This window comes from Amblyomma maculatum, unplaced genomic scaffold, assembly GCF_055883805.1.
Source record: "Amblyomma maculatum isolate TAMU_Amacu unplaced genomic scaffold, ASM5588380v1 scaffold_18, whole genome shotgun sequence".
NCBI lineage: Eukaryota > Metazoa > Arthropoda > Arachnida > Ixodida > Ixodidae > Amblyomma > Amblyomma maculatum.
The window spans coordinates 1,300,656-1,328,502 of NW_028146743.1; the positions used below are offsets into that span (position 1 = coordinate 1,300,656).

Consider the following 27,847-nt stretch of genomic DNA (forward strand, 5'->3'; position numbering starts at 1 on the left):
AAGCCGCAACTTGATCCGTTGCGCGCGAATGCTGTATTAAGTATTTGTGCAACTTTCCACAGTATAAAGCTTGAGGTTTAAATGCAAGAGATGTGGTAAGAATCTTGAGCATTGTGACCAGTGTAGATGGGAAGGGTCAGTGGATAGTGCTAGTGGCATGATTTTGTTGAATGAGCCATGCCAGAATGGCCCATCTAGCTGCAAAAGTGTGCAGTCTCGGTCGATTTGGCGAAATATAAGCTGCATTGTCAACCTGCAGTTTTGCCGATGGCTCATCCAGTCACTGATAAGCAACTCCAATCCTATTTCGCAATGCGTTTATACAACCTTTGAGTACTGTCCGACAGCACAGTAGCAAGTGTACTGCAACTGTAGCCTTGTCCCGTTATTGCAGTATCGTGTTTGGTATGTTAAGTGGGGTGCGGAAAAGGCATGGCTCTAGCTGCGTCGTGGCCTCAGACAAGTTCAGATTGCCTGCAACACCAGATGCTGTGAGCTTACTACAACGACCAGTGTAGAAGTGAGGGCAGTAGACGACAGAGCTCTGGCTGAGCGCCACATCCTGGTCATAGCTAGTGATATTTTTTGCATTGAAGCCACTAGCCGATGAAATTGTGGAATTTATCAGCGCTGTAGTAAACGTTCTGCTTTAGAACTGCTTTACTGTCAATCCCATTGTCTCATAATTAGAAAAGATTAATTGTGGTGCCGCCTTAGCAGAGCAACTAACATGTACAAGACCGGGACTCGCCTTGCTTGTATTACATTTATCATTCCTTTTAACTTCTTAGCATGGATCAGCAATCCTCCAAGGGTTCATTGCTTACATTTTGTTTTCTTACAGCTCTCTTCCTTATCTGCTTTCGTAATTTGCCCCCTTTATTTTCGGCTTCATTTATTTTCATTTCTCTCATTTTTTTTGTGTTCGCATTGAAGTTTCTTGCTGCAGACTTGCTAGCTTGTGCGCTGTAACTGAGATGCCTTTAATCCCTTTGGCCTGTAACTCATTTTTTCTCATGTCTGATTTTAAACTTAATGTTTACTTTGCGTTTTGTTTTTGTACTGTGTTTGCTTTTGTGGACAGGTTGATTGGTGTCACTGCTTCGAAATGGGCTTATTTTGAACTGCCCTTCTGCGAAGAAAGCAGTGAAGTTTGCAGGCAATATAAGATTCCTTACGAGTATTGTGTGCAAGATAATGTCCTGTGATTAAGGTTGACAGCCACGCTAAATACAAAAGAAGTGTATATTCTTAGCTTCTATATTCTTTATTTACTGCCCGAGTTTCAAAGTAAGCCACTTTGGTTCTATGGTTCACACTCTTTTTTATTGCAATCACATGACCTGCTGTGTAAAATGGTTATTCACAGTCGAACCCGGATATATCGAACTAGAAGGGGATCACGAAATAGTTCGATATATCGATAATTCGATATACAGAAATTGTCTTGAGACGTCGTTTGCAATCGTGGAAAATGGTACCGTATTTGTCACGTAATCAACCCACTCCCAGTCCTCTACTTTTACCCCGAGAATCTGAAAGAAAAAAAAAAGCGTTAGTCGGTGGCACGTCCCTGCATTTTGGCTGGCAGCGTGCCAAAGTGCTGTTCAGGAATAACGACACAGCCGGTAATCTTTTGACTATACTTTTGGTGCTAGCTCCTGTGGTGGCTGGAAGCGAACTTGGGGAAGTGCCCGTGATGGCTTGATTGCACAAACGTGGTTCCTTTATCACGCTGCGCTTGGGGCGGGGCATAGTCCACTGCCACAAAATCATTGGAAAGTGTGATAGCTGCAAATGCCAACGATGCTGCTGGCCGCGTGCGCTTGTTGATTCATAGCTGCATGAATGGACGACTCGCAAAAAAAGAATGCACTTCTTAACGCCTGCAGCCACCATAGCTTAAGCTACGGCGCTCGTTCAACACGACTACAGAGATGGACGACTCTGGCAAAAAAAAAAAAATACCTGCCGTTTCTTGACGCCCACAGCCGCCACTATGCTGCACTTTCAGAACGACGACACAAGACTTTCATCGCACATCACCCGCCGCATGGAGGGCTAGTCGGGCGCACACTGTAGGCGCCCAATATTCTGTCTACCACGAGCTGAGCTGGCTTGTGGGCGCATGTGTAGTGTGTGCTGCTGCAAATGAAGACCAAGAAAGAGAGAGGAAGGGGAGAAAGTTCGAAAGAAGAATGGGTACACCCTTGCATTTCGTTTTATCGTGTTGTTTCCCTTCTTCCGAACACCACGGCTGCATCTGCTCCGTACCGGCATTTTGCCAAACCGGTTCCCTCTGGTTTCTTCACGCACATGCTGGCGCGCAGCAAACAATAACCACAGATGCGCACGCCTTTGGGGAAAGGGTGAAGCGTTGCTCTAGATAAGCCGTCGCTTTCCTTCCGCGCGTGGCTTGGAAAACGGGCAAGTGTACTGGGATCGTCTCTTAGGGAGGCGCACCATCTGGCGCGGAGTTGGATATACGACGCAACTTTCCTATGCTTTCACATGGGAATTTCAAGGAGATATTCCGTGAGTTCGACATAACCAAAACTCAAATTATCCGGGTTCGATATATCCAGGTTCGACTGTATATGTAGAGGCCAAATTCCCAAAAGAATTCTAGCCAGAGCCGGTGAATGTGACCTTCGCTAGATTTCCTTTGGCCCACATTCATATATATGGTCTGCTATTCACATCTTTGCATTTTTATGCTGAAAGTAATGTTTTTTTGCTGATAAAGTACTCTAGATTTGGATTTGACTTTTCCTGAACTGGAGATTTTCATGATTCAAAAATTTGTGCAATTTCCACTTCAGATGTCTAAGTGGGTGTTTTCTTTGTGATGATTCATAAGGCATTATTATACATGGATTAGCATGTCATATTCCTCTACGACATCTTAATTTTTTTTATGAAACTTCTTCCTCGTGCTGTTTAGATTCCAGCTTCAAAAGCCTATGGCTGATGTCAACGAGTACATACTAAAGCCAGCCCGTTTCCTTTTAAGAGATGGAATGACAACAAATGTAAAAGCAATGATTATATACAGCTTTTTCATGCCTCTCGTAGCCTACAAGTGCACGATGATGTTGTAGTCATCATTGGGCTCTTGAAACAGAAACGGTATAACAGAAGAATTCAATTATAAATGATTTAGCGGTCATGGTGCATATTACTTGGTAATTCATGCATTGTAGTTCCTTCCGCATCCTCACAGAAAAGAAAAGCCTCTGAAATTAGGTGTTTATACTCCTTTAAAGGGCCACTGTCCAAGGAAGAACCTTTTAAGCGAAGGAGCCCAGTGTTTTGATGAGGTACCGGAGATAGTCTGTGCAAAATGCTACAGTGACACGTACGCCGCACAGCAATGAAAATACAAATCAAAGCTCTATACTCTCCTTCGGGAAGCCAGCTTTCCCGTTCCCTGCGCTGGCCCGCCGAGCCGCAGCTATGACGTATTTGTCAAGAACGACGTCTATTGGTCCGTCTCACTGTCTGAGGGTGAAGGATGGGTGTCTACCGCTCGCTGCACGCTTTTCCCTCGCCACGCCCGGACTAAATCCATTGTGCGCGCTCCCTCGCCCGTTTTTCTTTTTTTTCTTTTTTTTTTTTGCGCGCGCGGAGTGCCACGCCACACCTCTCGCCAAACGCAGAGGAGGAAGGGGAATTTGTCTTGCGGAGGCTAGACGACCTCGGGCAGGAGAGTGAAAACCTTTGCGAGGGAACGGAAGGAGAGAAGCACGACAGAATCGGGTGATTGCGGTGGCTGTAACTGTGTTATTAGTTACTCTTTTCAAACACATTTTGCGGCCTTGCGTTCTGGGGGCGAAGTCTCACAGTCACCAGGGAAGAAAATATTTTGGACCGGAGGGTGGACAGTGGGTCTTTAACTAAGCCTTGTACTCTACAAGGAAGGAGTTTTATATGAACATAATGTTACAGGACCAGCTGGATCATTGCAACAGAATATGACAGCGTGGGATTCAGATAATACTGGGGATGAAATCTGTCTACTTGCATAATGAGAAAAGTGCTTCAATACCCCCCCCCCCCTTGTTGTGCTGCAAAGATATGGATTAGTTATGAAATCTTAACATTTTTGTGCAAATTATAAGCATTTTTCTGTTTTCAGAGTACACATGCAAGAAGTATGGGCTAATAAAAGAGGCGCCCATTCGCCAGTCGCTATCATCCATGCTGAACAAGCAGAAGCTCGAGACAGAAGCAGCATTAACTCCTTTGATGAATCGTCTTGATTAAAGTTTTGATTTACATCTTCCAATAGCCATTGTACCTTTAACATCAGCCCTAATACTCTTGTGAAAAAGCAAGCCATCATACCTTAAAACTGCGGTTGTTCGGTCATATAATGTCTATAGCCTGGCTACTAAAGAAATGCATAGGCTCAGCCATAGGAAAGTCTTTAGAAAGCCATACTGTTGCCTGTAGACGGCCAAAAAAAATGAAAAATAAGCTATAGCCTGCAATTGAAACAAATGCAGGCTATCTCTATAGAGAAAAAGGCAGAAAATATTGATTAACTGGCTATAGAAAATGGTTTAGGGGCATATGACGTAACCATACAAAAAGCTAAAGACACCCATCGCTGTGGCTATAGCAAAGGCTAAAGGCAGCCATAAAAAAACTTTTAGCTATTTGGGTGAGTCCTCTATAGCCAACCATAAGGAAAAGTTCATAGCTGACCATAGGAAATGCTAAAGACTGCTGTACATAAAAAACCATAAGTCCATAGAAAAGGTTAAAAACTTCCATAGCAAGGACTATAGAAAAAGCTAAAGACTGGCTTAGAAATGGCTATAAATATTTGGGCAGATTTTCTATAGCCGACCATACAAAGAATATTCTATAGCTGACCTAAAAAAAAGTTGTAGCTGACCATAGAAAATGCTAAATAGTGCAGTACATAAAAAACCATAAGTCCATTGAAAAGGTTAAAGACTTCCATAACAAGAATTATAGAAAAAGCTAAAGATGGCCATAGGAACGGCTATAGGTATTTGGGCCAATTTTCTATAGCCGACCATACAAAGAATATTCTATAGCTGACCATAGAAAATTTTTGTATGGGCCGGGTTAATGGGAGCTCGCAGTCGAAGTGGCGACGGGGCGAAATATTAGCTCAGAAGTGTGAACGAAGGAGCGTGTCGGCGGCAACGGATTTCGCTCGCTCATTCCACCCAATGCACAAGTGTGAACGAGGCATGAGAGTTTACAAGCCGAGGACAAGTCGGAAGCGTTTCTTGTGGGAAGAGAAGACTGCCTGCAAGGACTTGGAAGTACTATGAAAACGGAAGTACGTAGCCTGCTCTCCGCCTTTGAAAAGATGCTCAGAATAAGCAGATCGAGTATTCTGAAACTTTGATTGTGTTGTTTAACATCCCAAAGCGACCGACATTTTGAAAGACGTCGTAGTGGAAAGCTACAGAAATTGTGACCACCTGCGGTTCATTAACGTGCACTGACATCGCACAGCACACGGGCGCCTAGCTTTTCGCCTTTATTCAAAAGCTGCCGCCGAGGCCGGGATGCGATCCCGGTTCCTTGGTCACAGTATTCCAGCTCCCTAACCACTACGCCACCCCGGCGGGGCTTATGAAGTTTAGGAAGAAGTTGCGGAGCCCAGAACTGTATTCACTAGCTACAGCATTCGCTGTGCCATCTACACAAGTCAGCGTCGAGACAGCATCTTCTGACTAAATCAACAGCCCTTGTCAAGCCCGATTCCTCCGGTCTTTCTATGCTGGTGCTGGTAAAACTTTAATCTCCAACAGATACGGGATAGGCGTCAACCGACCTGCCTAGACGGCGGCCTGGAGATTATACCTAGCTGAGTTTCGGGGTGTGATCTGAACAGTAGAGTCTCCCAGAATTCTGTTTTTATGTCGTGATTTATACTTTCGATTTCTGGACACGGCCATTACATATGCACCAGATCCGCCTTATCCTAACATAGTTTGCACCTATCTGAAAACTGTTCTGGGTACCGATGGCTAAGGGTATGGCTTCGGAAAAATCTTTGTTTGCAAGCGCCTGCCGATGCATTACGGGCTGTTATTTAGTGTTCTATCTGCCGAGGGGTATTCTACCCTATTTAGCCCATAGTACTCGGTAATCTCTTCATAGCTGACTTGCTTGTCCCAGCTTACAGGAGGTGCAGAGCCCACCCCGAAGGTGAGACCGCGGGCAAGCTTATGAGCTCCCTCATTTCCTTGAAGCTGGAAGTGGGCAAAACAAAACGTTGGCAGCATTTACTGAGCACATAGTAAAATATTTGCGAGCAGCCATGATGCCATGTCATGGTTGCTGTAAATTATAGGACCAAACATACCAGTCTAGCCTCAGATTGGTTCTAGAAGAAAGTATATAGCGCGCAGGCAACCACGACGTGCAACAAGACGGTGACCGCATCGCGTCGAGGCCACAGGAGCGGGACAATTAATTCAGATTCTTCGGCGAATACGATAATTACTCCGATCCCAATACGTAGCGGAGGGGACATTTGTCAGCGCCTTTCGGCCTACGACATAAGAGGTGCATTTGAATTTCACCTAAACAGACGAGAAATGCAAAGGCATCCGCGTGCTGCGTGGTATACAGTCACAAATATGGTATATACATCTTTGGTCTTGGCATGTGTGCTAGGTTTGACATTGGTATGATTTGAAATTCTTTGAATAGGAGCCGGACGAAGAATTGTTTTACAAGTAGTAGTAGAGGTCTCGCTCTAAATTGACTGAAAAATGACTGTTGGAGTTCCTTGTCCTAAACTTGTCTAGGGCATGCGGTTGTGATCCGGTAGCTGAGTAGTACTAGTGCGTGCTGCGGTGTGCGAGCAAGCGGGGAGAATGAAGAGGAGTGGCCTGCTGAGAACACTGACTTCGACGGAACAAATCAAAATCATCATCATTATCATCAAACGCAGTCAGTACAACGACGTGCACCGCACTCTTCGACACAACAACTATGCGGGAGTGCGAGAGGGCGCACTAAAGCCGCATGCGCTGATAACACTCAGTCACGCATTTAAGACAGCAGAAGAGCAAGTGTACTAGAGCAAATACCATGGTTGGGGCGTGGAGGGTCAAAGATATTACTCGCGAAAAGGTGCTTGGCACTGTTCCGTGTCAAAGTTTCGTAGAACCGTCAATAATTGTGCAAGACAACGGCGTGAAAAACGGTGCAGAGAGGCAAGAAGCGACTAACACAAAACCGAACGAACTGGGTATATTTCGCACACTTTTGCATTAACTGCAGAAGGAATACAGCAAAAGCAAAAAAAGAAAGCAAACAAACTAAAACAGCGAACCAAAACGATCACTCCGAAGTGGTTCATATCTAAGTAGCCAATCTCTTCTTTGATAAGCGAAGCGAAGGCACGCTCAAACATTTAATCAATGTTTTTGGACATCAAATGCTTCGCACAGTTCATGTGGTTGGCTAATACAAGTGCGAAGGATTTATACTTAAAAAAAATAAGGAATGCATTCACAGGTTGCCACATGCATGGTTAGTGCGATTCATCTGTCTGTGACATCGACTGCGTGCTCACTCAACCTGTCGCTTAAGCAGCGGCCGGTCTGGCTGACATACGCAGTTCCACATGGCAGAAGTCAGAAATATGAACCAACGGCATGGCTCAACAATCTTCCGTTTTGTAGGTTATTTAATTTACATCGGCAACTTTTTTCCAATGGTTGTTTTGCACCATTCGCCAACGTACGTCCGATTCCTAATATTGGAGACCTGACGTGCGACGATGCTTGCGTATTAGACCAAGAATGATTTCGTTCCTTTAAAGTTCAGCAGGCTGGCAAGACCTTTCCCTCCGTACCACAGGCAAAACGTCGGTCTCTACAAGATTTTTAGTTCCGAATCCCAGAATAGAGTCCGGCGCTCGTGCGTCTCTTGTCTGCTTTAGAGAACCACCTGAAGGTTGAGGCAGAAGGCGCTTTTACCAAGCCTTACAATCTGCTGCCCATGTCGGTGATTGCACGAGGCGCAAGATCGCAGCCTTCATTCCCAGGGAACCTCGTTGTTCCCAAGCCCAGTAAGCTACCCACATATTGGGCAATCCACAAGTTTCTTATGAACCCAACAAAGCGCTTAGCCAAGGACCAAACTTTTGGCTACACTCTCAGCTTGGCAGAGTGGAGCTGCTTTCGCTTGTGAGAGAGCGCATGGCGAGGAGGGATGCTGAGGAGCTGGATCAGCGAAGGCGTCGACGTCGTAAGGGCAGCTATATACAAAAAAGCCTCAAGGCACAGACGACGATCGCCTTACTCCAAGCCGGTAGTTAATGAAGGCGGTTCCTCTGTGATGGAATGGGACACTTAAAAACAAAAACAGTCGTGAAGCAATTGCAGCTAACTTCCGTGCTTTGTAAAACGTGAAAGTTCTAACTGTCAGGAGATTAAAAGCGGTGCAACGAGTTAAGTGCAGTTAAGCAAGCTGGCTGATTAATTAGTCATATAAAGAACTTCAGCTAGGCGGTATTACACTATATAACCCGTAAAACCTAATTTCCTTTTTTCTAGCAAGCTACCTGACAGCACTCGGTCAGCTCTCTTGCAACGGGCTCTATCAATAGTGACGGTTGACGATCCGTTTCTGGTTAAAGTGCTCAAGAGACCACTGATTTTTTTTTTTCAGTAGCAAGAGTCTGGAGGAAATGAGTGCTCTTTCAGTTCACTTAAATAACACATATTATTCCTTGCCACGAAGTGCGGAGTGCGATGTCGTCACTGAGCACAATGAAAAAAAAAATCAACCACCCGATTTCTAAACTCCTGCGGCGTAGACACTGGAAGTTTTTACGAGTTGCCATCCTATCTGCGCTTTACCTACGCTGAATTTGAAGAGGTGACGTTCAGCATAGAAGACGTGCATAGGATCTTGTATGGCACACTGACCAAAGATGCATGACGTCTATCCTGATCATCGTGAATTCGGGCAGCGGCTACTCAAGAAGTGGCGTAGCCAGGGGGTTGTTTCGGTGTCCGCAAACCCCTAAAAAATTTTTGAGCTCTGCATAGCCCCCCCGCTCGCCCCCAACAATTAGAAGGGTGAATGAAAAGGTGGAAAAGCTGAAGCGTACACGGCAGACGAAAAGTGGAAGAAATAACTACGACATCTTGCCGGTTGATAGGCAACCACACACCTTCGCACGTCGGATACGATGAATAGATGAAGGTTTGGTTCTAATGACAGCCAAGGCGACTACGCCTATGAGGGACGCCGCAGCAGACGACTCGAGATAATTTCTCCACTGACATCGCATAGTACACGGCCGCTTTGCTTTGAGCCTTCGCTGACGGATAAGATTACATCCGCATTCTTGCATTCAGCAGCGGAGCGCACTCACCGCTAAGCCAGTGCGGCGGGGAAAATTTACGATTTTGGGGGCTGATGGCACAGGGCAAAAATAACCACAGATCTTTTATATTAGCGGTTAGCATGGTTTAAAAACAATGCCTGATGAAGTTCACGTATTGTAACCGGATGTTGAGGGGAAAAAGAGAGGCAGCGGAGCTATGTCGTGTATACGTTAGCCTATCAACAACGACCGCACAGCTGCGGAGGCTCTCTTAATTGTTATACTTCTGAGAACATTCGAATGGCCTGACCTAAAAAAAAAAAATCTAAAGAGCGCTTTGAAAGTTGGGCCACTAAAGTGCGATGAGGTGAAAGCCATTATAGCGCGGTGGATCGTAGCCCTCCGCTACGGCATCTCTATCTCCCTCTCTTCTTTCACTTTCACCTTCCTCCCTCCCTTTACGGGTGGTACATCTGTCCGCGGAGAATTGTGACAGATACTGCGCTTTCCTATCCTGTAAATCAATTTAAAATGCCGCTGATGCCTGATGTACTAACGCCTTCTAGACATCTTGGTCTGCTTCTGTTTGCTGTGTGGTGCGGCGTTCGAGGAAGCATCAAATGAAAGGCGCTGCACGGACGCCTGGCGGGGTCAGCTTCATCTATGCATGAATCGCGTGGTGATGTCATGACCAGTCATGACGGTGCATGGCACGCCTCTTGTCGAACACAACCAGCATTCCACTGAACGTATCAAAGTTCACCGGCGTTCTATAATTCGTTTACAGGAAATCAAAGACGCAGTATCTGTCACTCGCGGAATCCCGCTATCCTCACGGTTGACAAGGAGAATTATGATGAACGTTTCACGATCCGGGGCATCGCGCTGTTAGTACAGCGCTCAGCTGGGGATCCAAGGGATTGAGGTACGATTCCAGATGGAGATAAGGTTTATTTATTTTTAACTGAATTTGCATTGAAAGTGTGACACCCTCTTCCGACAAATGCTGACAACGATGAGGTATTAAAGGCTTTTGCCTTACAATAAAAAATCCCCTCTGCTTCGCATTGTTTTATAGAGTGCTCATTCCTTCCATCACAGAAGGCCCCTCACCCATCGTCATCACGCATCATCACCTACTTAAATATCGCATGCAAAACCAGTAGTATTCACACGCTCGTGGCCACCCATGGAGCCCGTATAAACACAACTGCGTCACCGTAAGCGTCATGTGCACGCCTTCACACACGGCTGATACCAAAATGAGACGCGCCGCAGTTTCCTCGGGCAAAGCTACGCCTGAAGGCTTCGCAGAATGCGGAAGTATGATTGTAGCTGAATGCTGGAACCTGCGAGAGAGCGCGCTTGGATGTGGTCGAAAATTTCCGGCCTATGGGAGCTTTGGCCGAAATGCAGAACACTGTACTGCAATGAACACTACCGACGTCCCAGTGGTGGCGCCTCCATTTGTGCCTGCATGAGTTAGCCAGAAAACTAGTACATGACTGCTTTTTCCATTAGTTCTGCAGACGCGAATATGGCAGCAGGACCGCGAGGCACATATAAGCGAAGAAAATGCCGTTCCAATCCGCGCTCCCGCGTGAAACCTTTGTCGAGTAGCGGTGCATTCCGCCGCGCGCTCGGGCCACTTAAACACTCCTGATGGTGCACCAGAGCAGCATCGCGTTTGGATTCGAGCCGATCACCAGGCAAGCTGCACGATTTCCAGGACGAGGACCCTGGGGAGAAGAAAACGAGCCTACGAGATTTGGCATCAAAATGCCGTCAAACCACGCGTCCCACATGTGCTCGGCGTTAGTGTCGTTCACAAGACTTCCTGTCGGGCTGCGTCCTATGCGATAGCATAAAGTGGTCGAGTCTACGAGAGTGACATAAGCCAATTAACTACCTTTTGGGGGTGAAACTTTCGTCCCGTCTGTAGTCAACTTACATACACACCGCGTGAATTGGCATCTTTTGGTGAAACTGAATATTGACTTCATGTGGCAGAATCCCGTCCGATTGCCAGTAGGTGTCAAGGCAGTCGTCAAGCAGCTGTTGGATCCCATACCCTGCGAAAGCGTGCGAAGAAGAGAGGTTACTTCAGATTCGCCTGACGGAATTCGATGTTCACTTGATACTCGGGATCCAGAACTCACCGGGCATGCAGGATGAGAAGCACCATACGGCTTGTTCTCCGACGTCCCGGACACCGCCCTCAATCTCCAAACGTGCGACGACAGCGTTCATGGTTCTAATAGGAAGAGAAGGAAGGATAGGGGACAGAGTCAAACCCGTCAAACAGTTGAGACACATTACAACGCTCGCACGGATCTAAAAAAAAAAAACCTACTCTCCCATCCACCCTATGAGCGGTATGACACTGATGAGTATACATTCAGATGTTGTGAGGATCAAAACGCCTCTCGTGCAAGGCGGATAACGTTACAGTGAAAAGAAAAGAACGAGCTGCGTTTGGCAGCACGCCAATATCCGCAGGTGGTCGTTATTCAACTGTCATTTAGGCGGACACGCGAGAACGAGACCACGACGACATGTGGTTCGGATCTGCTCTAAAATACAGGTGCCTCATCAACTAGCCCACACTTTTTCTAATTCAAGCGATATTCAGCTTCATAAGCAATTAGATAACAGCGGGGTCCGACTGCGCGTCACTCGAGTTCGGGTCACTCGAGTGACCCGAACTCGGGTCACTCGATGCGGGTCAATGCGGGTCACTCGAGTTCGTGCTGCGCACCCGCAACCTGGTCCAAGCGTGGAGGCATTCCTTTTATTCTTTAAGACCTCCGCATAACGAACGCAGTCCACGACTGATAAATTATTCATCGTCTAAAAATATCATAATTACCTATTTATTTCTGAAAGAACAAGCCGAAAAGGAAGAACGTGAGTGTATATATATATATATATATATATATATATATATATATATATATATATATATATATATTGACACATGCCATTCATAGACGACGAAGATTTGAACCGCCGATTCAGAAAAGACGACGAAGCAATACGGTGCTGCGCTTTTGTGCTGTCTTGACTGGCTGTTGGTGTTCTTCGGTGCCAGAGTGCCAGAGTGCCAGAGCGCCTTCTCTGTAACGTTACGTTACAAATCTGGTGGAGGAATAGCCAGGTATCGATCCAGCCCTGCATAATCAACCTGTCAATACGGAGCTTACCCCCGTACGTCAACGCCTCGGCCGCCGCCTACGTGGAGAGCCCCCTGAATTTGGATCCCTTCCGGCCGCTACCAGGACGACGCACCCTCAGACGGCCGTAGAACCTGCTGCAATGACATCTGAGAGCAGGCTTCCCACCCACATTCTGTGTCATCAGCCGCGAACACCCCCCTCTTTTCATGGCGACGTGTTCGAGGACGCCGAGGACTGGCTTGAGAACTACGAGCGAGTTGCTCGTTACAACGGGTGGACTGATGAGCGTAAGCTCCACAACGTGTTCTTCGCTCTTGAAGAGTCTGCACGGACATGGTTTGAAAACCATGAGGCTTCCTTCCCATCCTGGGCAGCCTTCTGTCGTGATTTCAAAGCCACGTTTCCTAGCGCCGACCGCCGGGAGCGAGCAGAAGCTGCGCTACACTCACGCATTCAGCGCCAGAACGTGAGCGTGCGTATGTTCTTTGAGGACATGACACGCCTTTTCAACCGTGCAGACCCACAAATGTCAGAAGATAAGAAGCTGCGTCACCTGATGCGGGGCGTTAAGCAAGAACTTTTCGCGGGACTGGTGCGCAGTCCACCACGCACTGTGGCGGAGTTTCTCAGCGAGGCAGCGACCATGGAGACAACGCTGCAATACCGAGCCCGTCAGTACAACCGTGACGTGAACATAATTAGGTCCGACGCACCCCCTGTACATGTCGGCAGTGACATGGACTCACTACGCAATATCATCCGTTCGGTCGTGCGGGAGGAACTGCAAGCGCTCCGGATGCCTTGCAACACAGCATCTTTTCCTTCATTGGCTGAAGTCGTCCGGGACGAGGTGCGTATGGCAGCTCAGCAAGTTGCTGACGTTGTTCCCCAGCAGCGCGTTCCTCACCAGACGTTTGACGCGAGGCCCACCTACGCGTCCGTCCTGAGTAAGGCTCCCCCGCCAGACCATAGTATCAACGCCGCAGCTCCAGCAGTGGAGCCGCAGGGTCCCCGCATGGAGCACCTCGCATGGAGCCGCATGCAGCCTCGCTACTCCCCTCCGCCTTTCTACCAGCCACCCCGTAGAAGTCAAGTATGGCAGCCCCGGGATCGTCGGCCCCTGTGCTATCATTGCGGTGAAGCCAGTCACCTTTACCGGGCGTGCCCGTACCGCCGCGTCAACATGCGGGGTTTCGCCTCGGAGGGCCTCTACCCTCGGAATGCAGAACGGCCTACTGAGATTGCAAGCGACCTTGCAGCGCGACAGTACCCCGTCACATCCGGTTACCAAGAGCGTCGGTCTACGTCCCCGACGAGCAACCATTCGACAAGTCCCCACTCTTCCCGACGCCACTCTCCCAGCCCTGGCCGGGAAAACTAATACCAGCGGCCTTCGGAGGCAGGGTCGCTGATGTCGGGAAATGTGAAGATCCTCCGTCATCGTCAGGCCGACCCGACGAGATTTCACTTGTGTCAGGTAGCGACAGCATCCGGCATACTACCTCCGATTTGTGTGTAACGATTGATGGAGTGGATGTCACTGCGTTACTCGACACTGGTGCCGATTATTCTGTAATGAGCCGTGGTCTCGCCCGAGAATTGAAGAAAGTTTTGACAAATTGGTCCGGCCCGAAAATTCGTACGAAGGGAAGTCACTTGATTGAACCTGCAGGCAAGTGCACAGCGCGGGTCGGCATCCGTGGTTTTGTGTATGTCGGAGAATTTATCGCGCTTCCTGAGTGTTCGAAAGACTTGATCCTTGGTCTAGACTTCCTGCAGACCAACGGCGCTGTCATTGACCTGAAAGAAGCGCGTGTTTCTTTTTCGACGAAACGAGCCGTGGCGCGCATTGAAAACGAAGATCCGGGTCTGAACGTTTTGCGTATAGTCGACGATGACGTGAGGGTTCCGGCACGTTCTAGTGTGCTGGTTCTTGTAAAGCATGATTTGTTCCACGATTACGAGGGCATCGCCGATGGGCACCTTCCACTACTACTCGAGAAGGAATTAGCCGTTGCTCGAGGACTCGTACAACTCCAGAACAGTTGTGCTACTGTCCTCCTGAAAAATTTTGCTAAGGAGATGCGGCATCTCGCCAAGGACACGGCTGTTGCCGTCCTTCACGATGTTACTGCCTTACCTCATTTATGCACCGCCGGAACGAACCCTAAAGAAGAGGCCGCACCTTGTCATGCTCTGCAAACCGTTAAAATTAGCCCCGCCTTGAGGCCCGATCAAAGGAATCTTCTCTCGGCTCTTCTGAGCGATTTCGCAGACTGCTTCGCCACAGGCTCGAAGGTCGGTCGTACTCCTGTCGCCAAGCACCGCATCATCACCGATGAGACCACGTTACCGGTATGCCAGCGCCCGTACCGGGTTTCTCCTAAGGAACGTGACGCCATTAAAACGCAAGTGGATGAAATGCTTGCGGACGACGTGATCCAGCCTTCGACGAGCCCATGGGCGTCGCCAGTGGTCCTTGTCAAAAAGAAAGATGGCACCTTGAGATTCTGTGTCGATTACCGAAAGTTAAATAACGTGACCAAAAAGGACGTCTATCCGCTGCCCAGGATTGATGACGCCCTCGACCGACTACGCGATGCCAGGTACTTCTCCTCATTAGACCTCAAAAGCGGATACTGGCAAATCGAAGTGGATCAGAGAGACAGAGAGAAGACTGCATTTGTGACGCCCGACGGCCTATACGAGTTTTTAAGGTGCTTCCGTTTGGTCTTTGCTCTGCACCGGCCACGTTCCAACGTATGATGGACACGGTTTTATCAGGTCTCAAGTGGCAATCGTGCTTGGTGTACTTAGATGATGTTATTTTCTCGCCTACTTTCGAGCAACACTTGGACAGGTTGCGCATCGTACTTCAAGCACTCAAAGGCGCGCAACTAACGATCAAGCCTGAGAAATGCCACTTTGCTTTCAAAGAACTACGCTTCCTCGGCCATGTTGTCAGTGCACAGGGCGTTCTCCCTGATCCCGAGAAGACTACCGCAGTGTCAAATTTTCCACGTCCCACCGACAAAAAGGCACTTCGACGATTTCTAGGTCTTTGTTCGTACTATCGACGCTACTTCAAAGATTTTTCTAAGATAGCTGAACCACTGACAGCACTAACCAGAGATGACATACCCTTCCTGTGGGGAGACGATCAAGAGCAAGCCTTCCAGGAGCTTAGAAGCCGCCTACACAAACCCCCAATTCTCGCCCATTTCGGTGAAGACGCCGCAACAGACGTACATACTGATGCCAGCAATGTTGGCCTCGGCGCGGTACTCATTCAGTGGCAAGGCGGAGTAGAACGGGTTATCGCCTACGCGAGCCGAACACTCTCACGATCAGAGGCGAACTATTCGACAACGGAGAAGGAGTGCCTTGCTGTAATCTGGGCCATCAGCAAGTTTCGACAATATTTGTACGGGCGATTCTTCCGTATTGTCAGCGACCATCATTCCTTGTGCTGGCTGGCAAGCCTTAAAGACCCGTCTGGACGCTTAGCTCGTTGGAGCCTCCGTCTTCAAGAGTATGACGTTACTGTTGTCTATAAGTCGGGACATAAACACCAAGATGCGGATTGCTTGTCACGCGCGCCATTGGACTCCACCGCAGTAGAAAACGCCGGACGAGTTTCCCCTTATTGGCGCCATTACTCAATCCCATATGGCTGACCTTCAACGCAAGGACCCGGAGCTGGCGCCGCTCATCGATTATCTGGAAGGACGCTGTGGTAGAGTACCGCTTGTTTTTCGTCGTGGCTTGCAGTCATACGCTCTACGAAGTGGAGTTCTCTACAAGTGCAATTTTGAAAGATCAAGAGAGACATTTCTACTCGCAGTACCTACGCACCTACAGCCTGACATCTTGAGCGCTTGTCACGACGAACCGTCCGCCGGCCACTTGGGAGTTAGTCGTACGCTTGCAAGAATTCGGGAGAAATACTATTGGCCGAAATTATTACCTTCAGTACGATCCTACGTTAAAACCTGCCATGACTGTCAACGCCGAAAAACTCCACCCGTGAAACCAGCTGGATTTCTTCAGCCGATCGCTCCACCGCAAACTCCATTCCAACAAGTGGGAATGGATCTTCTTGGTCCTTTCCCGAAGTCAACTAATGGAAAGCGTTGGATTGTTGTCGTCGGGACAGACTACTTGACCCGATATGCTGAAACCGCGTCGCTCACAAATGGAACTGCCACCGAAGCAGCAGAGTTTTTTGTCCACGACATCGTGTTGCGTCATGGCGCTCCGGCTGTTATCATTACCGACCGCGGGGCAGCTTTTACGGCCCGCCTGACTAAGGCTGTACTGAACCTTACACATACTAGCCATAGACGGGTCACGGCATACCACCCGCAAACTAATGGCTTGGTGGAACGGCTAAACAGAACTCTGGCCGACATGCTGTCTATGTACGTGGATATAGAGCATAAGACCTGGGATCAAATCCTCCCATATGCCACGTTCGCATACAATACGGCACTTCAGGAGACGACGCGGCTCACACCCTTCGAGCTTGTCTTCGGCCGTCGAGTGACCACTCCACTGGATACAATGCTGCCCGTATACACCGACGACGAACATGAGCTTGACCTGGACATTGCTAGTTTTACTCAGCGTGCGGAAGCGCGGCAGCTGGCAAGACAGCGCATATACCTACAACAGCAACTAGACGCTGACCGTTACAGCAAGGGACGGCGCTTCGCTGCGTACGAGCCTGGAGACTATGTCTGGATCTGGACGCCCGTTCGTCATCGTGGGCTCTCTGAAAAATTGCTGCGTCGGTACTTCGGCCCATACCGTGTCCTCCGCCGCCTCAGCGACGTTACTTATGAAGTTGAATCCGCGACCCAAGATCCCTCAAGCCGCAGACGACGCAAGTTCACTGATGTTGTGCACGTCGTCCGGATGAAACCCTACCACGATCGCCCCGCTGACTAATCTTGAGACTGATGGCGCCCCGTTTTGTGCTGTGGTATCCCATACCAACCTAGCATACTATCTGTCAGCTCATCGCATCAAGCAGCATTTGCAGCATCGAGGCGATGCTGCCAAGAAGGGGGCAATGACACATGCCATTCATAGACGACGAAGATTTGAACGGGCGATTCGGAAAAGACGACGAAGCAATACGGTGCTGCGCTTTTGTGCTGTCTTGACTGGCTGTTGGTGTTCTTCGGTGCCAGAGTGCTAGAGTGCCAGAGCGCCTTCTCTGTAACGTTACGTTCCAATATATATATATGTGTGTATTTTTTTTTCAGGGAAAAACTTGTGCACTTGTGAACAAAGAGCAAGCAGTTTTCTACAGATAAATTTCCGAATAGAGACAATAAAAATAAAAGGCCACATATAAACCACAAGAAAGGCCAACTTTGAGCGCCTAGAAATATTTCGTCCTAGCGAGCACAAATAACTAAAAAGAAGTAACCGGTGACTGCAGGGTTATAACGTGGTGGAAATGTGGGATATAGCACACGTATAGCATAGCGGAACGACCGAGAATTGTGAGAACTGGTAGATGTCGCGTCTTGTGGTTCAAGTTCTTTTCCCTAGTTCCGGAAACAAACTCAGCATAAGGAGCATTTAAAAATCTGAACACGCACAAAACAAGTGCACTTGCATGCTCACGAATGACACAGAATAAACAGTCAACCCAAACAATGCTAGACTACGTGATCACGTTCGCAATAGTCAATCCACGCCTTCAATGGCCACCCCGCAAAACTCAAATTAAGCTTGTAAAAGGGACAAGCGCATAATTAAGTCTCCCGCGCGTACGAAATAAGCAGGCCCCTTCTCGATGCATCCATGAAACGATGAAAAAGCGGCAGCTGTAAAAAAGAGGGAACACACTTATCTGAGTTGTTCGAGGCACGTTGTGGGCAGCTCTTGAGGGCGACCTTCTCCAAGTTCTCTGATTGTGGAATCAGAACGACCCGAGGGCCCGATTACCGAATGTCGAATAGCGACGTCCGGTCGGGCGAAAGCCGCAGAGGCTCAAATGCCATCTGTGGCTTGGACAACAGTAACGTTTACTTGGGTATACATAAATCGCATATTTGTAAGCATGAATGATATTTCGCGGGTCGCGTCTATGTATGTAGGAGGACTGATCATCTCCACTGTCGAAATAAGTTTAGGAGGGGGGAGATAAAAAGCAGGTGATTTTAAATGGAGAGAAAAATGAAGAAGAATAAGAAATGGTAGCCAGGAAATGGTTCATCTTAAAACCACCGGAAGACAAAACACAGAAATAAGGAGCACAACACGATGCTGGATTTGGCTCTTGCTGGCGGTAGTAGACGGTCACAGGTCAGAATACACGCGAGCTATAGTATTTATTTACTTATTTACATACACTGCGCTGACTGCAACCGTTCTGTGGCATTTTTTTTTTCCTGCTTGGGCCTTGTTCAGCCTAATGGAGCCAAACGCGAACCATTAATAGGAAACATTCCATAAAAGTGTCATGTTGCCGATATTCAAAACAGCTACAAATTGTGCCGAAATCTGACAAATAAGGTTTTAAAGCAAACGGAAGTACGAAGCTGACAAGTACAGTCGTCAAGACACTTAACCGGAATGCTCGACAGCGTGCCCTTCACGACGCCAGCGCCGCGAAGCGTTGTCCGCTGTTGAAAATTGCCTTGAAATGCTTGCGGCTGCTGTGAATATCTGGAGCGCAAATTTATGACTCGCATTATGCCGATAACCGTCTTGATGGGCTCGGGTCGCTCCTTTCCGCCCGTCGTTGATGTCAATGATAAGAGCGGAAAACAAGTTAGTTTGCTTATTTGGGCAAACTGACACGGCTAGAGACTGCTGGCGTGTCTTTACGTTTGGCCGTGAAGCTCAAGAAGCAAGCATGCAAGCCTCAAGTTGAACAACTCATATGGTCCCGCGTCTGCACTGCGTTTTTTTTTTCTTCTTCTTTCAAGCGGCTCCTCTGAGCACAAATTTGAAAGACGCGCGAGCAGCCGCACGCCACGTCGGGTTGCCGAGATAAGCAAACTGCACCGTGTTTGCTGTGCGCTGCTTGACCTGGGCCACCAGGGAAACGTGGCGACACGGGCGCAACAAGGCCGCGTACAAAGCGGCCGCGAAAGACAGTCATTTCAATCTGCGCTCCCCCTCTGACAGCTGTGCAGCTGCAACGGAAAATAATTAGCACAAGTGTCTCGCAACCGAACCGAAAAAATCGCGATACGAGGCGCTATTGTTTCCGTACGCGCGGCTACTGACAGCATAGTCTCTATGCCGACTATTTTGCAAGGTATTCTTGGGCGGCAGAATTAATTTAAAGCCGTCGATCAAATGAAACTCGAGCTTTGCTGTTCATTTATTTATTATTTATCCACAGCGAAAGTTCGGCATTACTCCGAGGGGAGTGGGATAGATACATGCAGCATAAGACGTTGCAAATATGACAAAATACAATATGAAATCAGACCGATCAGCCAAAGATAACAAAGTAGCAATAAAAGAACGCAGCACACAAGTAAACGTACAGGCAATGAAACAAAATTTCTCATCTGCATTTCGCGCAGGCAAACTGCGCAAAGATGACACCAAAGTGGAGTACACTATGAAAACACATGAAACAGGAAAGATGGCTGATGCGCACAGATAACACTTCCTAAGCTAACGATTATTTCACCCAGCAATTAAAAAAAAACTGCGATAAAGACACCGTTGCTCACAGTGCTAGCTAATAACTTAATAGGTAAAATCATGTGGGCAGCCACATCGGCGCATGACTCCGCCGATAAGCAATGCACAATTGTTCATTCATTATGCGGGCTGTCGCATTGTCCAGTGCTGGTATGGGCTGCTTTCTACCGAACACCCCCGCTTTGGGAAATAGGACGTGCCTGGCACACTCGACGGCAATCGGCGTGTAGGGCACCCATAGCGCTGCCGCGTCTGGCAATTTTTACGCCTTAACAAGTCATTTGTACTAACCTTTTTTTTTTCCGTTGGAGCTGCACATAAGTTCCCTTCATCGTCGTCATTATCATGACTTTTAATTAAGCAGTCCCTAAAGCTGGACAAATGCCCTCCTGTAAAGTCCATGCTAGCCATGCTACTCCGGCTGCGTCCCCTCATTCCGGTAACCTTCCTGATCTTATCTGCCAACCTCACAGTTTCCATGCTTGCCTTCTAATGGAATCACTTCCGCTGAGGTACGGGACCACGGTTACCGTGATTTCGCGAAACGTGCCGTGCCCATGGTATCAACTAAGATATCAATCGCTAGCAATCGCTCCTATCGCATTCTGTCGCTTTAAGTTGCGTCACAAAGCTAACATGGATTACGCATACGCCTTCAAAAGAAAATAGAGAGTTTAGAATAGGGGGCCCCAAGCTTTGGGGCCCCCAAGGAGCTTGGGGCGTCGAAATGCGCATGCGCAGAACGTAAGGCGCGCTTGGGGTCTTGGGTTAACGCTAGGGGCGGCCCCTATTTTTCGGAAATAGCGTTCGCCCCAAGCCGCCGTTGGGTCGCTTGGGTTACGGCAACATGGCGGCGACCGGCCAAGCGGCGGCCGCTCGCCTCGGCACACATTCGTCCTCACCGCTCCATGGTGTCACGCGTTCATGGCAAACGAAAGGCCAACGAAGCTCATGCTATGTCTCATGATGCCCGCACCACCAAATTTTAGCAATAAAACGCCCTATATTTTCTGATTGCTTCCGGATTTACCGAGCTGCTAGGCCTAGCGAGTTCGCCTCGTTCGGTTGCCATGGGGACCAGACGGCGGAAAGCGCGGATATAGTGCTCTAGAATATTGGGCAGTGTGACGACCGGCGCCGGAGAGCGGGCCGCTTTTGCGATGACAGGAACCGACTCCCGCGAGAGGGCGCGACGTGCAACAGGGGTGCCACGTTCGCCGCTCGGCGCGTAGCGGCCGCGGGGATAGCGGGGGTACAGAGGAGGAGCGCGGTTCTCTTTGGAGCTATTTTGACACGCTACGCAAATGGTGCGATATTTAATAAAGGGGCTACTTATTACAAGTGCTTAAACTCATCCCTGCCATTCCATTACGTTAATCTGGAGACTCCGTGCTCGCTTGGGCAGTCCTACGGAGCAGCGCGCGATGTTTGAATCGCTATTTAAAACTCTTTCAACATTTCTTCCTGCGGACAGCTATAACTCATCCAGATGAGCTTGTACTTAATGTTTTCAAGGAAGCGTGGTGTTTTGCATTGGTTCTTCCAGTAAGGGAATAAAGGCTACTGCCGAGGAGCGCTATTAACACGCGGAGAAAAACAGTACACGCGAATCAAAGCTTGTGCTTCGTAAGGTCTCTTAGGAACAGCTTATTTTTTACGAACCTTATTTACGAACACCTGCTTACATTTTGCAGCTTGTGCTTATTAATGCATAACAACGTTTATCTTAAATCGTCAGTAATCTTTAATATATCTCTTTAATAGGTGTTCTTTATGTGCCCTAATCACCGCTTATAGAAATTACAAATACAGTGTGCGAGCAAAACACATTTATTTATTACCGTTCTAACATAAAGCACTGCGGTATTTAGCGGCAAAATAAAAAAAAAAGAGGAACATATACACGACTCAAGCATTTATTCTCTGTTCGTAATTAACAAATACATATATCGCGGACATTTGTTTACGTGCCGCTGACCAAAGGGTGAACCAGCTGTTTAGATTTAAAAAAATGTCAAGTACAGCTAGGGCAATACTTCAGATAAAATATGAAAAATTAAACCTGTCACATATGTATACGAGGGAATACGTTCATAGTGGGCACTTGAGAGCGGACGCTTTGCTGGCATCAAATGGTACAGAGCAAAAAAAAAAAAACACTTTTAATTGCGCGTCGTATTGGCAGATATGATGAAGTTCTTGGCGCGCACCGCAAGAAAACGAAAAATGCGAAAACGGTGACGGGCACCAAATGCACATGCAATAATATAAGGCCAATTCAGATGCAGACACTAATGAGTGTTTATTCGAGTGTGTGGTATGGAAATGTGAGTAGTCGACTGGATATACTTGCCAACTACTGCTTACCGGACTATAATCGGGCTACTTGCCGCGGGTACTCTTTGCAGAACTAATCACGCTATAATTGTTAACAAGTTTGATATTACGCGTGGAATACTTCCAAGGGAATTCAATTATTTTCCCTTTGAGAACTCTTGTCGTGGTTCGCTTACTTCGCAAAGAGCGAAGCCGCAAAAACACATGAAATTTCATTACTTCAAGTGTGAACTTTCTGGTGCTCTAAGTAGGTAAAATTTTTGAACCTCCACATTTTAGATGAAGGTTGCAAAATCTGAAGTGCAAAGGCGTCCAAAAGGATCGTACACCCGAGCCAATTTTTTGGGTAAATTGCGACTATAGCAGCCTATGGCGCAGTTTTTGTTCGTGGCGAAAAACCGTGCCGGCCTCACAACCTCTCTTTCGCTGAAGGCTAATGTAGCGGAAGCGAATTAGGCGTACACTATAGCCTCTGCATCCTCTATTTTTCATCGTTCTTTCTTTTCCAAAGCTATTCTTTTTTTTTTATTTTATATGTGCACCAAAACAGGACTAGAGCGATCTTTGGGGTCAATGACTTACATATTGCCGGTTGCTTGAGCACGCAGAATAAAAACTACCTAGAATTAAAACATTTTCTGGAACAATTAAGTCATTGTCAAACTATAATGCATTGAGATTAAATGCCTTAAGTATAGCGCGCATCTCTGGGTACTTAAAGCTACCCGTCACAACGATGTTTCAACTTACGGAACAAAAATAAATGGTTTGTTCTTATATTAGTGTACAGTTTTACAAAGTTGTTGACTTAAATTTCGACGCTTATATGTACGCGTTCGATTGCAGCCTTTTTGTGCACTGCTTTCTTCTTAATTCCCAGGCCTCCATTTGGTTCTTAAACTCGATTGTTTCCCCTTTTTTTTATTGCCTGTCATATTTCTCAATTTTTCTTCGTCTTTAGCTGTCTGCTTTCTTCTCCGTCGTGCGTTTGCCATGCCGCACGACAATTCCAAACCTTTGTTCACATTTGCGGTTGCTCTTTTCACGGCACTGCGGGCCTCCTTTCTCCCTCCCTTGTAGGCGACACGTTTTTATTTTTTTTTTCTCTGCATCCTTTACTTCCCACTTCTTCCACTTTTCCTGACCCACTGTGTTTAGTTATTTAGTAGCCGTTTACCTGGTGTAGTGTCGTTCGTTCGTAGTGTAGTCTGTACCTCTATGCGGGGTAGTCCATATTTAATTCATTCGAACTGAATGCCAACTTTTCTTGTGGCTTCAGGTGACTTACTGTAGTCGGCATAGTCTGCGCGTGGAATAACGCAATATACCATTTTTGACTGTTTTGATAATGGGGTTACTCTGGCCAGCTTTAGTGAGCGCTCGAACGCACATGTTGCATGTTTGATTTCTTCATACATCCTGTCTCCGCACTGCCTTCTTTTCAAAACGAGCGCATTTCTGGACGTCAATTAGGTGCTTCAGGAATGCTAAAGCAAGCTGTACGGCGAGTGAAGCGTGGTAGTCTGAATTTGTACGCCCTCTCCAAGCTGTTTTCTTCAGAGCCCAGCTCCTGTCATGTTGCTTCCGCGAGGTGTTGCCGACGGCCAAAAGGGAAAATAAACTAGGTGATTGCTAACAGTACTGAGCCCTATTAACCGGCATATTTATAAAATCTTGTCGCGAACAGCTCGAGACGACGCACAAGCAAACAAGAACGTACAGTGCGCGCGCTATCCACCCTGCTGCACAGCGCGCATACGCAGGCGCCCGGACAGCTGACACACCAGTTGCTGGTGGCGCCCTCTGCGCTGCGGCGCCTCCGTCATCGCAAAAGCGGCCCCCCGCTCCCATGTATTTCGCGGCGCGGTCGACACACTGCCCAATCTTCTAGAGCACTATAGCGCGGAAGGTTCAAATGAGTTTTCCCGGCCTCGGCCTGGATTGACAATTGGCCGATTTCGTCTTGTATGACAAAAACAGTTTATATAACTGGTAGTTCTAATATAGTTTTATGCAATAGTAGCACATTTTAATGAACAAAATAGCGTTGTTGGCTCTTATATATTTAAATGCTTTTTCTTGGTTTACCGTCGTGGCGCTGCAATCGACGAACGCAAGCCCGGCTCCGCTGCGTCGGGAAAAACCCCTATTCTAAAACTCGCCGCACGCTATTTCCTTGGGGGACCCAAGCCTTGGGTCCCCCTATTTTAAAACTCCCTAATCACGAGATTCGCTCACCTCTTATTCCAGTCGCAGATAGCGCTGTGCAGCAGGAATGAAAATGAACGTCGTCGACGTCGCCGCAGCACTTCGCTGAGCGAGGCTGGCGAGGCTTACGGCACAGTCAGCGCAGCTTAGACACGAAGCGGGGACACAAAGACGACGAAGCTTCGCCTCCAACCTTGGCGTGGCCTGGTTGCTGCTCGCTCTATTACTGCGTTGGATGGGCGCCGCTCGCCGTCGTTTCAGCACATTCGTCAGTTCAGTACGCGGGCTATCTACTCTCGGATTACCACCAAGCTATTGACGCGCTTCTGAGTGCACTGGTAGCCGCAATCGGTGGCGATGGGGAACGGGAATACAAGCTTCTATCCTGCCTCTGGTTGCACAAACACAGGTACTACATTCACCATGGCGGAAGTAGAATGGTGGCGAAGGCTGGGCTCAAAAGCGGCTCAGCGGTACCGCAGCATAGCCACAGGTCGGGGGGCCAACCACTCAGATGAGGAAATTATACTACTACAAATTAAAAAGTATCAATCAACATAAAAAGATTAAGCATTTGATAACTTCGCTTGTGAATGAGGTAAGGTATTTTTTAAATACATTCTTAATTTTTTTTTAATCTTGCAGCACTCTTATCACCCCACCCCCTTGATGTTGCATCGTTCAGGAGGCGCTGCCAGAGGTAACCAAGGCAACGGAGATAACGAAGCTGACGAAGCACGAAACGGTTTCTTATCGCTGTCTGCTACTCGTCTGCTGTGGTGCGGGCCTTGGTGCGCCCGGAAAAGCGTAATTTAGTTCGCAGGTCCTAAAATGTCCCTTTTGTGAAGATTTTGACGTTCTTCCTGGTCGCTGCTCTGTCGCCGTTTGGTGAGATTTAATATCCCCTGCAGCAGTGTTTTTTTCTTCTTTGGTTTCCTTCGTGGTGCGGGCAGTTCGAAGTCTTTTTGCAGCATTTTATTTCGCTTAGCGTTTTATCGCAAGATGAGCCCGCACAAAGTGAGGAAGCGATGCTCTGTGGCACGTTGCGACAGCGTGGACTCAACCGTCGGTATCCTACCGCTTGCCGGCTGACTTTCACCGGTGAGCAGATCTGGAGGTTGCACACAGACTCAATGTATGCTCTGATGCTCCTGTGTTAAGCATGTTTGTTGATGCTAAAGCTGTCTGGACTAGTGCAACCTTGAAATTGCCTTGAAAACTGCTGTAACTTTCTGCCGAAGCATTTAAATGCGAATAGTGATCCCAGTGCTCTATGCTCCACGTATGTTTTGATGCGCCTACTAATTCATGACATTTTTATTTCAATTGCAGCTGTCATAGCTTTGTTTTCTGTGCATGCATGTTTCGTTCTGTGGCAGGCACTTCAAACCTTTTCCATGCCTCGGCTGTGATCATTGAGATGATTAGCCCACTTAAACAGCGCTACTGTTTGTGCTGTCTGCGACATGCATTTTTATTGCTGTGATTTGTTGCTGTATTTTATTGGTTGATGCAATAATCCATGAACATGAAAACCATAATTGTTCACTTAGTACACTTTGTTGCAAACTAGGCACGACTGCCCCGTTGCACTAGTGTTTCTGGACCGCACCTTACTTTGCTGAGGGACAAAGTAAATGGCCAAAGTACTTGCATGATTTTCAGCAGCATTTGTATTATGAATTTGCATGCGTGGTCTCTATTTGGAAATATTGCTGCCTTTCAATGTCGCTACCTTTGCCAACCACTTTCATTGTGCTGAAGCAACTGCTTATGAAAAAGGGCGTAAACAACAGAAACTCTAGTTCTTTTCTTGCTATTACTTCAGCGCTGAAAGGGGATCTCTAGATCACATAACATGGGAATGTGCAAAGTCACCAGGCAGGGCTAAAAATATAACTAAAGACGCCTGGGAGACCCTTCTGCGAAGCTCAGACCCAAGAGCCCAAAGAGAAATTGTTCGACTGGCCGAAGATGCCGCCGGAGTCCAAGCGGCCTGCAACTAAGGCGACTGTCCCACCTTCCGGGTCTAACCCCCGAAGAGCAGGATAGTCGTTCTGTTGGACGAATAAAAGTTATCTGTCTCTCTCCCTCGAGTTCTTTTAGATGGCAAAGGTTGGCGCGCGCTGAAAGGCAACAACCTTCAAAAGATGCAGGCTCGTCAATGCAACGCGGCGCTTTTTTTTTAAAAATACTTTATAATTCGCCCCAAAGTGAGAGAAAAAGTGATGCGTAACACCTTTGTGCGCCACTATTCGTGCGGTATAAACAATCGTCTTAACATGCGGGGTATTCAGTTATGAGCCTTCTTCGAACAGATAGTTGTGAACTGCCCGTCCCTCTTCTAGTTATTTTATATACTTGCGTAGCTCAGTGCGTGTGTCTGGCGCTACTAATGAGCAAGAAATATACTCCATAACTATCCCGAATACGCACGTGATCCTCGCCCACGGTGTGGATGGCGTCATTAATTAGAAAATTGATTGCGGGAGAGCACATACGTTCCAGTACAGGGAGAAAGAAACTCTCTGATTACGTCTGAGCTCCGTGTTTTGTGGCTGAACTTCGTCTCTGTTATTTACTGAAATTTTTGGTACAAAAACATAGAATGAATATAGCTTCCACTGAAGTGTATCATTTTTTTTTTTTGCTTTTGAAAAACATGCAGAATGCACATAAAAGGCACACTCAGTGCGGCATCTCTGTCGACGAGACAATTGAATGAATTCTTTTGCACGCCTCGTCATTACTTATGTGTATAGAAACATACTTAGCTTAGCTAGCCACAATTTCGTAGGCCAACATTCTTCAACACATTCTCAAGAGAATATCTCGAAGCAAGTAACAAGGGTTGATGAATCCTACAACGCTCCTGACACCACCAATACGAGTACCGTTCTTGCTATCAAGCAGTGCGGAAGAGCTCACTAGTCTCCGCAAAAGGTGCACGAAAGAGCTTGCACAATGTTAAAACCAAACGACCAACGGACTTCAACAATTTCGTGTTCGCCACAGTACTCACTCTAAGGATCCAGTACTCTCAAGGGGTTAGCGTGGGGTTGGTTTAGTTTGGTTTGGTTTGTAGGGTCTAACGTGCCAAAGCGAC

General features: G+C 47.6%; 1 protein-coding gene across 1 annotated transcript; it reads right to left on the reverse strand.

Annotated features, from left to right (window-relative positions):
- Positions 1 to 25,186, reverse strand: LOC146171698 (anaphase-promoting complex subunit 10-like). The gene is made up of 4 exons (XM_084586366.1): positions 24,772 to 25,186; positions 11,500 to 11,594; positions 11,292 to 11,412; positions 1 to 1,535 (listed from the first exon to the last, which is right to left on the reverse strand). The coding sequence occupies exons 2-4, from the start codon at positions 11,588 to 11,590 to the stop codon at positions 1,523 to 1,525; spliced, it is 225 nt and encodes a 74-aa protein (XP_084442492.1). The 5' UTR covers positions 11,591 to 11,594; positions 24,772 to 25,186; the 3' UTR covers positions 1 to 1,522.
- Positions 25,187 to 27,847: the final 2,661 nt, after the last annotated feature.